Consider the following 12,002-nt stretch of genomic DNA (forward strand, 5'->3'; position numbering starts at 1 on the left):
CTGCCGGCTGTGTTTGCCTGCAGCGGCTTTCTTCTGCGGGCTGTGTTTGCCTGCTGCCTTTGCCATGCCATGCCCACTGCCCAGGTTCACCAGCCCCGTTCAATTTTTGCTTTGCCCCCCCCCCCCTGTTCATTGCCATGTGCGCCAGGATCCGAAAGGCAACAGTTTGCAAGCTGCAAGAACTGCCCTGTTGGCAGCTACAACACGGGCCTGCAGTGGCGGCCCGTGCACCGTGTTTGTGTTCATCCATCCATTCGTTGTGTTCATTGCGTGTGCCACTTGAGCTGGCATGGAGACTGCATTTGTGCAGCCCATGCACCGTTGTGGTTCACTGCATTCAGTTCAAACCATTCATCCATCCATTCGTTGTGTTCATTGCGTGTGCCACTTGAGCTGGCACGGAGACTGCATTTGTGCAGCCCATGCACCGTTGTGGTTCACTGCGTTCAGTTCAAAAGGGAAGGCCTTGGACTGCGTGTGAGCAGCCAGCCACGTTCCCTGTCACCTGCATTGTTTTGAGCCAGAGACTGCATGCGAGCAGCCTGGCTCCCTGCTAACTGCTTTTCTTTTGCAGAGTTCATTGATCCTGGGCCATGGTTTAGTGTAAAATTTGTAAGTTAAGGTTAAGATGTACTGTAAATATGAGTGCGCCCCCGGCATGTTTGTCTTAGCGCCGGCAATTTTATTTAAGTCGTCCGTGTGAGTGAGTTTGTTTAGGTAGTTACGCAGCCCTCAGGTTATTTATTTTGGGGACACGAATACCATGAATGTCGCACTCAGGGATCCGTAGGTAAAATGTACTAGGGGAAAACTACACATGATGGCACACGAAAATTTGACGACTCGGGACGAGTCTGTAAAAAGGGGAGGGGGTAGTGTTGTGGTTGACCAAATTCGCAAACCACCATTCAGGTCCCTTAGGTGAGATATCTCGGTAAGTATATGTGTAGTTAGGCCCAAACCCGTTGTCTAGAGGGAATAAATGTCATTCATGCGTGCTGCGACTCTTCAGGATAGCCGTTTTTCTTTTACAATCTTTATTTATGACCACGTAAAGGGTTGGTATTTATGACCTAAATTTATGACCTAAATTTATGACCGTTCCTAAATTTATGACCACGTATTTATTCTGCGACGTAAAGGGTTGGTCCTGGGCTAAGACGCCCGATAATTAATCGAACCGTCGAGGCCGACGAATAACACCGCTCGGTTATCCCGATAGTACGGAACGGGTCGCTTAAGTGGCCCGTGTCCGAAGTCGACCTGCGGCGAGGTGCGATCGCCCGGTCTATCCTCCGTGTGGGTACTTAGGTAGGTCGAATTTGGCGAGCAACCCTATCCCACGCGGGGGCCGATTGGCTCGATCGCGGTGAGACCGAAAGGTCCACCCGTGACTGGTTCCCGGCGTTAGTCCGAGAGGGTCACGACTGGATTGTCCGTCCGGTGGGCGACGTGCCGCGATTCGAGTTACGTGGCCGTTCGCACGCCGGCGGGCGCGAATCCGCGACAATATATATATATATATATATATATATATATATATATATATATATATATATATATATATATATATATATATATATATATATATATATATATATATATATAACGGCCTTCACAGTCCACACAACTCCCACTCGCATTTCCACCCCCACTCCCAAACATAATGAAGAGGAAATATAATTTTAAACTTACCCTGTGCATCGACAAGCCACAGATATGACCTTCCCATCGGTGTTAAGAAGCATCAAGGTTTGGTTAAAACACACCTTCTATGAACCTTTTACAGTCGGTCGGTGCAGCTTGTACTTTGGTGGTCTTTCACAGGCCCATATCGTCAGTAGTTTTTGTAATACGGACTGCAACATATCAACTTTTTGGACGAGTTGATAGGATATTCTCCAACTTTTTATGCTTTCAAGTACTTTCGGCTTCTTTGAAAAACTTTTTAGTCGTTTCATTCTGCAATTCATATTTGGCAGACATGAAATACGTCCAGGGCTGCCCCAACTTACCTCATTACTTGGGGTTTCTGCACATTCCCACCATGCAATTAATATACAACTTCCTAGTTTAGGTGTTTTTATTAGCCCACATTGGACTTTGTCTGAAATGGGGGCTTATGGATTTGGTCTCGATTTCCGTGTCCGTGACTCACGCGCGCGTGCGTGTGTGCGTGCGTGTGTGCATGCGTCAACAACCATACCTCAAATATGTATGGACCGATTTTATTCATACTTGGCACAAAGACAACAGATAATGATATGCATATGCACATAATTTTGTTTTGCGATGCAATCAAAGATTGCTGACTGGCTGCCATTTTAGATGTAAAAAGAAACCCCGGTGTTGAACATGTTATCAACCATTTTTCAGACATGCATTTATCGATATTGTTCAAACTTGGCACACAGATCAGGAATGATGGTTCACATATGCACATCATCATTGTTTCAAGATCAGATCCAAGATGGTCGACTGGAGGCCATTTTAGTAGCAAAAAAACCCGATGTTGAACACGTCCTCAACCAATTCTCGGAGAAGCATTCACCGATGTTGTTCAAACTTGGCACACAGATAAGGAATGAAGGCTTGCATATGCACGTCATTTTTTTTTAAGAGATCAGATCCAAGATGGCTGTCTGGTGGCCATTTTGTTTCTTAAACGTGTCCCCAACCATTTTTCGGATATGCATTGTCTGCTTTTGTTCAAACTTGGCAAAAGCACAGCACACCATGGCATACACTTGCACCTATCTTATTTTGTGATCTGATCAAAGATGGCCAACTGGTAGACTGGTGGCAATTTTAGTTGAACATAAATATGGGCTAACTGTTTAACTCCGTACAGCAAAATTACTAAAACAACGGGGGCTATGATGTTTTATGTTTTTTTTACTTGTTCATTATAGAACAAGTGGATGTTTCATGACGACTTATTTTTTGTCAACAAAAAACCTACCCTGGTGATGGCCTGATGCCTGCCCCAGTGTTCTCCCCCCCCCCACCTCCACCCTCCTGCTCCCCCACCCTGAGTTAAATCAAGTAAAAATAAACTGATAGATCGAAGTGATGTGGCTTTGATAGAGTGCAGACATGATGGGCCAAATGGCCTCCTCCTGTATATAAGTTCCAATTAACCAAATACCACTGAATGTATCACTCATTTATGTTGCTCTTATTGAGCTTTGAGTAAAGTAGTAAAATGTTTATGACCATGAACATCAACGAATTAATTTATGCAAGGATCTATTCTAAATTTATTTACAAGAATTCCTGGAAATAAATTTGAAGATGTTCATTTCATCCAGCATGAGTATCATCCACATTGAAACTGTGAGTTGTGGAGTCATATATTCTATTTGAGTTGCACATTTTGCTGGAATTCTATGAACTGCTCTGGTCATTTCCTCCATTTTCCCACAGTTTATGTTTTGTGGAAAAAGCAATTGCAACAACAATCAGTCGCATCTTCTCCCTTTTTCCTCTAAAATTACTCCAGAGCACCCTTTGCGACATCAAGCTGAGCTGTATATCAGCAACATGAACATGGAAGACTTTCTGAAGCCCAATATCCAACAGCTGTTCCAGAAATCTGTTCGCAAGACTTGGCGCACACCTGATGAGGCGTTGCTTCGCATTGCGAATGTAACATCAGCCCTGGAACGAGGAGGACGCATTCCACTCCCTATCCACCTGCACAGAAAGGGGTAAATAGAGTCTATCTGCAAAACAATATTATCAGTCATCTCATAGTTCTCACTCAGGGTGTGCTCATTGCTATTCATGATATCTCATGGGGAGTGCCTGCATGGCAAATGTTGTGAAAGACATGTTTCTTTCTCCACTGAATGGTGTAGACTCGATTTCCATGGCTACTCTGTCACCAGCTAGCACTTGGCAGATATGTCAAATACTGCTCAACACAAGATGAGGGAGTCCTCCATCTTACAGTGGACTGGACTGTTATATAGTACTATCTATCTAAGGTTGCATAACCCATACTAGAGAGCTAAGAGGTGAGTATGCTACCTCTTCGCTATCCTGTTTGTCACATAAGGCTATATAGGGTTTGTCAGAAAATTGAATCGGTAGACATATGCTTCATATTATTATAGTCGTATGGTAGTGGATTAGTTAATTATTTCATTTATTAAATTATCTGTGTGGCACATTTAGGCGAAGTGATGACAGTAGTGGGGCAACTTAGCTAAATATAGCAGAACAATTGTGCATTTTGTTCGGAAAGCACCAAATTTGGCACACTAGTAGCCTATCATATTATGAACAGATTTGGATATTGGGCCATCTCAAAATTTTTGATGGCAGTGGAAAATGGCTGCCAGGCATCAGCGGCTGAATTTGAGATGGCCCAATATCCAAATCTGTTCATAATATGTTAGGCTACTAGTGTGCCAAATTTGGTGCTTTCCTCACAAAATGCACAATTGTTATGCTAAGTTGCCCCACTATAGGCGGTGTTTGACTTTTCATTCGTCATTTTGAACCATAAACACCAGCAAGGCTTACTGTGAAATATATGTGAAAGGAAAAAAAAACATTGAGTTATAACAACTAGCAAGTTGTTGGTGCCCGCATGGGATTATAAACAGTGTAGGTATGGACATGGCAAAAAAAAGCAAATGGCATCTTCTATCATCAAGCCAGAAAGCTGGGAGCAACAATTCACATTTGTTGCCATATCTCCATCCATCCAATAGGACCATACTCTGTACAGAGTGTTAGTGCTGCCCAAGCAGTCTCCTTAGCTATTGGGCACAATCCTGGACGGGTCACCACTCCAGCACAGGATAGTCAAATGGCTCGATCATCCCAGCAAGCTGGTACTCATTGTGCCAACCTTGGAAGGATGACCTGCTGAGTTAACCCCACCTGATATTAATTCAACAGAAAGCAGAATTTGAATTCAGAACCCTAGGATCCCAAGCTCACCAGCTTCACCATTAAGCCAACACCAGGCATATTGCCACATCTGATGTGATCAAATGCTCTAATGATGGCGAGGTGCTCCATTTGAAACTTTGTTCGATATGTGTAACTTTTTTGATTCCTAAGTTCCGTAATAAGAATTTGTATTGATGTCAAAGTTAGTGACCAACTGCAAATTAAAAGTAGGAGGATATGTGGCACAAGCCAAGCAATTCTATGGTAAAATCTAACTTTTTATTAACATTATCATCTTCATCATCGTCACAATTTTTTCTTTGCTCATTTTATTATTCTCCTTCTTTCTCATCTTATATTATTGATCATCTGCATGTTGTTCCCCTGTAGATAAGAGCAGAAATTTGGAATTTGTCCACAGTACTGGCGATAGCTCACCTACTCGTTGTGAAGGACACCATGGGACCTTTAACGTCTACCAACTAATGCCGGTAGACGGGACATCCTGGGTTTAACATTCATCTGAGGGACAGCACACTCATTGATGGATCACCAAGATGACAGTTTATAGCTGAGTCGTGATTCCAACCAAGGCTAGACAGTTCAGAGGTGTGGGCACATACCTCTGTGCTAGCAGCCCATTCCCTGGGGTATAAACCCCAAGGATAATTTTTTTTTAATGCAACGAAAGGTTGTTGTTGCTGTTAAAAAGTACTTTGATGTTACCTTATAGATGAACACTTGAGGAGTAAACTGGCTCACCCTCACCCAGGGCCAAACTGATTGAAATGCACCAAAGTAATCCTTCAAGGTCAGTCCACCTTTGGTGTTGATAGCAGCTCTGAACAAAACGTTTAAAGTTGAGACCGATCTTTGTTCAATGGGTGTTGAATGAGAATCAAAATGTAAACCTGAATTTTGAACCACTTTTCCTAAAATATCCCAGTTTACTTCTCATCAGTTCTGATGAAATGGAACTGTCATTGATGCAATGGTTGCTGAACTGTTCTTCTCAAATGTAGTGCCTGGTCTGGCTGTTTGTACTCCTTGCAGAGTGTATGTGCTTCTGGCCTCAGACTTCCCTGGGAGGTATCTTCGGCGTGCACTGGAGGAGAAGAAGTTGATCTGTCAGGACAAACAACCTCAGCCATTTCGATTTCAAAGGGAATTCGCTCCTCTTTTTCGCCTTGATGCCTGCCGTTCACGCATTGTAAGTGTCCTTGTACCATGATTCACACAACATGCTACCAAGAATCTACTAGCTGAGCAAGATTGGCAGAATAGTACATCAGTGAACATGTATATTTTCATGTTCAAAACCCACAAGAACGTCCATTTGAAAACAACAAATAAATAAATAAATAAATAATAATAATGGACAAACATCACTCCACTTTGAACAATTTGATGCTGGATATCAAGTTGGATGCATTCAAATGGATTTAACTTCTACATTTTTGCACTTTTCCTGGTTGTTTCATATTTCAGATTGATCCTTTTCAGCCGACTGAACCAGGTCTCATCCCCACATACGAGTTTGAAGAGCAAATGTTCAATCCTCCTTCAGCAACACTTGAGCCACGAAACTTCTGCTCTGACTATGCTCTCACCATTGGCCTTCCCTTGGCTCTCATACTGCTGCTATTTCTTATTCTCAGCTATATCATGTGCTGCCGGCGAAAAGGCTTGTACGTCTTCCAAGACCTCCTTTGGAATAAGACTATATCTTTTATTCAAAAAATATATAAGCAATAGTAGATGTAGACCAAGACAATTTTCCCATTCATAGTCCAAGAGCATTAGGGTTTAACCTGGACATTTTTGGTAACAAGCTGATTTTTTCAGGAAAGGTCCAGGAATGTGTGTGAAATAACATACTAAAAGTCCTCATGAATCCTCCTTGAGCGTTTTCCGCAATCCAAAATGGCGTCCAAAATGGCCGCCATTTCCTGTTTTTCTCATAACTTTGCAAGTAGGTTTACCTATAACACATTTTAAATGTCTATACATATGTTTTGAAGTATAAGGAACTCAATACAATATATCTATACCAATAAAACTACTTGAACTAGTCCCAAAATCCAAAATGGCGCCAAAGATGGTTGCAATTTCCTGTTTTTCTCATGACCCTGTGACTAAGTTACCTCAATATGCACTTTAAATCTCTAAATATATTATGTCTTGAGAAATAAGGAACTCATTCAGATACTTTGAAGTACAAAGGAAACAATAAAACCGCTGAAGTTCTTTCTGAAATTCAAATGGTGCTCAAAATGTCTGCCACTTATCAACACACTGCTGTTTTAGCCTGTTTCAAGAGGCAAAGACATTCAAAACAGGATCATGCTAGAGATTCAAACCTCAAAAGTTTCAGATGAATCTTTACCTTACGCATGCACACACCTAGTTGCATCAGTCATTGTCTTCATCGTCGGATGCTGTATCTTCAATGTTGATGTCCTCTGAAGTTGGGGTAATATCATCGTCGGCATCTATAAGAGTTGGTGCTGTATTGTTGCAATTGAGACCACTGCATTTACTGCACATTGAGGTACAAAAGAGCCCAAGTTTCTTGCAGCTACATGTCATGCTTCTGCAACCATCTGGTTTACACCCACATGCCACCATGTTCAGCAAAGTGTCGGGTGCAACAGCAATGTCTGTTTCTACCGGGGTAAGAGTCCCGTCCTGAAATCGCCAGCTCCATTCTGTTGGAGATAAGGAGTTACCCATCCATTCCTGGACGGTAAGATAGGCGCGATATGAATGTTGCTTTGCTGCAGCACTAGTTGGAGGTAGACTTTCTAGCTGAAAGGATGAACTTAGGGAACTGCGACCGATTGCCCGTTTGTATGCGATGTGACGGTAGTCATCAAGAGATTCAAAACTGCTGGCTCCATAAAGCTTAAGAATGAAGCCTTCCCCAGCTTTTTCCACCTCATCATGGGTGCTTCCACTGTTTGTGAAGGTATCCAGCAAGTCGTAGTCCCGCTTCTTGTGCACCATGTTGAAAGCTTTACGCTTGCCCTGACGATAGATCGCAGAGACCGTGTCACATCCCATCACAGCATGAAGAAACATCAAGTGATTTCTTGTGTCCCCTATGGCATGCTGAATCTCATGAATGTTGAAGACCGTGACAGGATTACTGCGGCATAGCATGTACACATCTGTGGAAGAGGTTGCCCGAGCAACTAGCATTACCAGTAAGTCTGTGTCCGTACCAACGACAGCAACTGGCACATGTTCTGACTCTGCCAGTGCTAGTGCTGTGGAGACAATCAGGGTGTCGGCGTCTGCTTCTGCCTAGACTTTTGGAAGAACTCAAGAGGTCTTATTGGTACTTGCGTGCTTCAGCATCTCTTAAGATGTATTCTAATGAGTTCCTCATACTTCAAAACATATATGTAGACATTTAAAGTGTGTTTTGGGGAAACCTGCTTGCAAAGTTATGAGAAAAACAGAAGAGGCGGCCATTTTGGACGCCATCTTGGATTGCGGAAAACGCTCAAGTATTTATGAGGACTTTTAGTATGTTATTCTAGACATATTCCTGGACCTATCTTGAAAAAATCAGCTTGTTACCAAAAATGTCCAGGTTAGGGCCTATTTTGACCTAATGCTCTTGGACTATCAGCCTTTACGACATCCACACCCAACACTGGAACTCAACATATGTTTATGCTCACAATTATCATACAAAATATGTGAGAAACACGAACTACAACATTGAGGCTCACGGAAGAGCAGGGTGATTGGGGGGAAATAACTACCAGTTCGGGAGCAGGGAAACTTTTGGACACTAATAAGCAAGGGAGTTGATGCATTTCTTTATACTCGATGGTCCATTGCAGCTAACACCTGCAAACCAGACTTCCGGTTCAGTGTTTGCTCCATATGTAGGATGAAATGGCATCTGCTCCATCCATTTCATCAAAGCTAAGTTTTCCAGACCAGATCTGGTGTGTACTGTACACCGCTCTTTCCCAATTCTATATCCAGGCGATGCATGATGCCATCGCCGGGTGCTGAAGGAAGGGAGTACCATACTCAGTTTTCACTCTGTTTGTTTTCTTGCTTGTTTGTCTAGGCGATATCTCAGCTATCCTTTGATCTCGGAAGCTGAAATTTGGGTACAAAAGTACAGATGTGCTTTGGCAAAAACCATATTTTTTATTCATCAATTAACTGATTAATTACTTAATTATTATCGATTTATTAATTACTTATTTGTTTTATTTCTTATCCTGGCAATATTTCAAGCACCTTTTGAGCTTGGAAGCTCAAATTTGGACAGGACAGTGAACAAGTGATTTGGTTATAAAGAGTATTTTTGATTTATTGATTAATCAATTAATCGATTCATTCTTTTCTTTCTTGCTTTCTGGGTGATATCTCAGCCGTCCTTTGATCAAGGCAGCTGAAATTTGGGGACAAAAGTGAAGATGTGCTTTGGCAAAAACTGTACTTTTTATTAATCAAATAATTGATTAATTACTTAATTATTATCGATTTATTAATTACTTACGAAATCTAAAGATTTCGTAAGTATATTGATGACTCCTCTGTTTGTGTGTGTGTTTGTTTGTAGGCACGATAACTTGAGAACGGAAGAAGCTACCAATGTCAAATTACAGCACGTGATTCAGGAGGGTGATGGCTAGCGCTGATTCGATTTTGGTCAAAATCGGTCAAAGGTCAAGGTCACAGTCAGGCCAAACATAATTCCGTAAATGAATGTGGAGAAATGGAGTATTTTTGCTTCGGTCGACGTTACGAGTTCGTTTTAACTTCGATTTTAATTTTGTCTTCGGTTTTTGCGATCGCTTAGGACGCTTAAAACTCGGTTGTCGAAATTCTGGTAAAAAAAAAAAAATCGGATGTTTTAAGATTCTATAAAAAATATTTCATTCGCCGCGTCACGGCTCGTCACGTAGTGAAGCGCGCTCGAGCGGAGGCGTCGTTGAGTCACGTAAAGGTTTTGCGTGTGCGCGCTGACGATGTTTTCGATAAAGATGGTGTTTAAAAGTCATGTTTTATCCCAATAAAGGTTATTGCCGCATGCCTGACTCGCTAAGCTGCCGGATTATGTAAAGATTGTTGGTGGATGGCTGAATATTACGGTTTTGTGACTGATAAAATAATATTAAATAATTGCGTGGAGAAATGGAGATTTTTGCTTTGGTCGACGTTACGATTTTTGATGGTCTGGTACAGAATCATCATAGAAACTTCTGGTTTGCTTCGCTACCTATTCTAGAGACAGCTGTTATTAGACAAAGTCAGAGGTCAAGTTGACGATTTTGTAAGTACCAGTCTATGACTGCTTGTTTATTTTATTTCTCATCCTGGCAATATCTCAGGCACCTTTTGAGCTCGGAAGATGATATTTGGACACAACAGTGAACAAGTGGCGTTGAAGGGTATTTTTGATTTCTTGATTAATCAATTACTTATTTAATTTTTCGATTAATTCATTTTCAAAAAGTTACAGATTCAGATGAAACAGTGGTGGTCTCGGCATGCTATCAACTAATTGATTAAGAAATTAATTATTTTATGGTATTTATTTATTTAAATAATGCAATTAATGAATTAATCAATAAAATGTCCACCACTCCTCAAATCCGACTCCATGTGCTGCAAGGTGGCATCGTCAGGCGCCGAGGGCGCCCCGGTGATGTCGCACAATGGATGATTGTTATTTATTTATTTGGCATAAGCAAATACCTCCTGTCGCTTCACTGGTGGGAATACTAAGAGAGGGGGCAGAGAAATGGGGAGGGGGGGAGAATGGTGGGAAAGAGGGATGGAGGGAGAAAGACTGGGGTGGGGCAGAGAGGGTGGGGATGGGAAGAGAGAGAGGGAAAAGGGGGAGGGAGGGGTAAGAGAGGAGCGGGTGGGAGACAGTAAATAAGACCAAGGCTTACCTTGCTGTGTTTAACCCCCCGGGGATCTTTGACTGGTCGAGGGTTAAACATGACCATCACCGCCGTGCCTCAACACAAAGCGCCATTTACTGTGTGTTTTGTATTTTATGGCGATGGCCTTACTTCATACAGGGGCGTCGAAGGTTTCATAGGCTTGAACTGTGTCCTCCGGAACCAGATAGTATGGACAACCGACTGAAGTACAACACAATGACTGGGAGATCACAAGTACAAGAGGGCAGAATGCAGTCGTTGTTGCTGTGTTTGCTTCAAATCTTGCTTTTTGCTGTTGAGAAGTTTCAGTTGCTCTGGATTTTTGTAATTCTTTGTTTTTGTGTCCTTCTGACTTTTTTCTTCTTGTATCTTTATTCTTCTATCAGCCTCTCCTTCTTCCTTTGTTCTTTGTCTTTTCATTGTTCTTCTGTCTTCCTCCTTCTTCTGTGTTTCTCTGTCTTTCTTCTCTTTCCTCTTTCTGCCTTCTTCTCCAGCATTGTTTCTTCTTCAGCACCGAGGATTACACATCACATTTTATCACAGTGTATGACTTTTTGTTTCTATCCTTGCAGAGCTTCAGGATGGACAATGTTGCATGTTTTTCCATGTGTTGCCAAGATGAAAAGGTTTTTGCCATTGCCAACTCTGGAACAACAAACATAGAGTTGTCCATGAGAAAAGCATAGGCTTTGCAGGTGAAGGCCAACAGCTTTGAGCGATTGTCCTTGTGCCTTGTTGATATTCATGGCAAAACTGAGGTGGACAGGGAACTGGAGCCTTCTAAATTGAAATGGCAAGTCAGAGGGGATGATCGCAATGTGTGGAATGAAGACATCCTGTCCTGCTGCATTACCAGTCATGATTGTGGCTTCAATGACATGTGGCATAAGCTTCTTGATAGCCAAATCTGTTCCATTGCAGAGTGTTGGTGGGTCCCGATTCCTGAAAAGCAAAATGGGCACACCAATCTTGAGCTCCAAATTGTGAGGTGGCACACCTGGTATTTCCAGAGAGTAAAGAAATTCTCTGGGGGTAGTGGTCTGCTTCATTTGTGTCTGGTGCAGTGTCAACCAACTTGTACATTTGTACATTGCCAGGTAACTGAGTAAGAAGGCCTCTTTTTGTGGAATTGTCTGCATCATTTTTTTAGTGCCAAGATGGCTCTTTGACATA

General features: G+C 42.2%; 1 protein-coding gene across 2 annotated transcripts in view; it reads left to right on the forward strand.

Annotated features, from left to right (window-relative positions):
* The window catches only part of LOC147032265 (epsilon-sarcoglycan-like), a 51,975-nt gene that overhangs the window by 22,455 nt on the left and 17,518 nt on the right, over window positions 1-12,002 (forward strand). For both annotated transcript variants that reach the window (XM_085869697.1, XM_085869698.1), the window contains 3 exons: window positions 3,503-3,710; window positions 5,959-6,115; window positions 6,394-6,593. In XM_085869697.1, coding sequence (XP_085725823.1) covers window positions 3,503-3,710; window positions 5,959-6,115; window positions 6,394-6,593 — 565 coding nt within the window. The remainder of the gene's footprint in view (window positions 1-3,502; window positions 3,711-5,958; window positions 6,116-6,393; window positions 6,594-12,002) is intronic.

Source organism: Eptatretus burgeri, chromosome 2 (genome assembly GCF_056783735.1).
Source record: "Eptatretus burgeri isolate ZD-2024b chromosome 2, Ebu_testis_v1, whole genome shotgun sequence".
Classification (NCBI taxonomy): domain Eukaryota; kingdom Metazoa; phylum Chordata; class Myxini; order Myxiniformes; family Myxinidae; genus Eptatretus; species Eptatretus burgeri.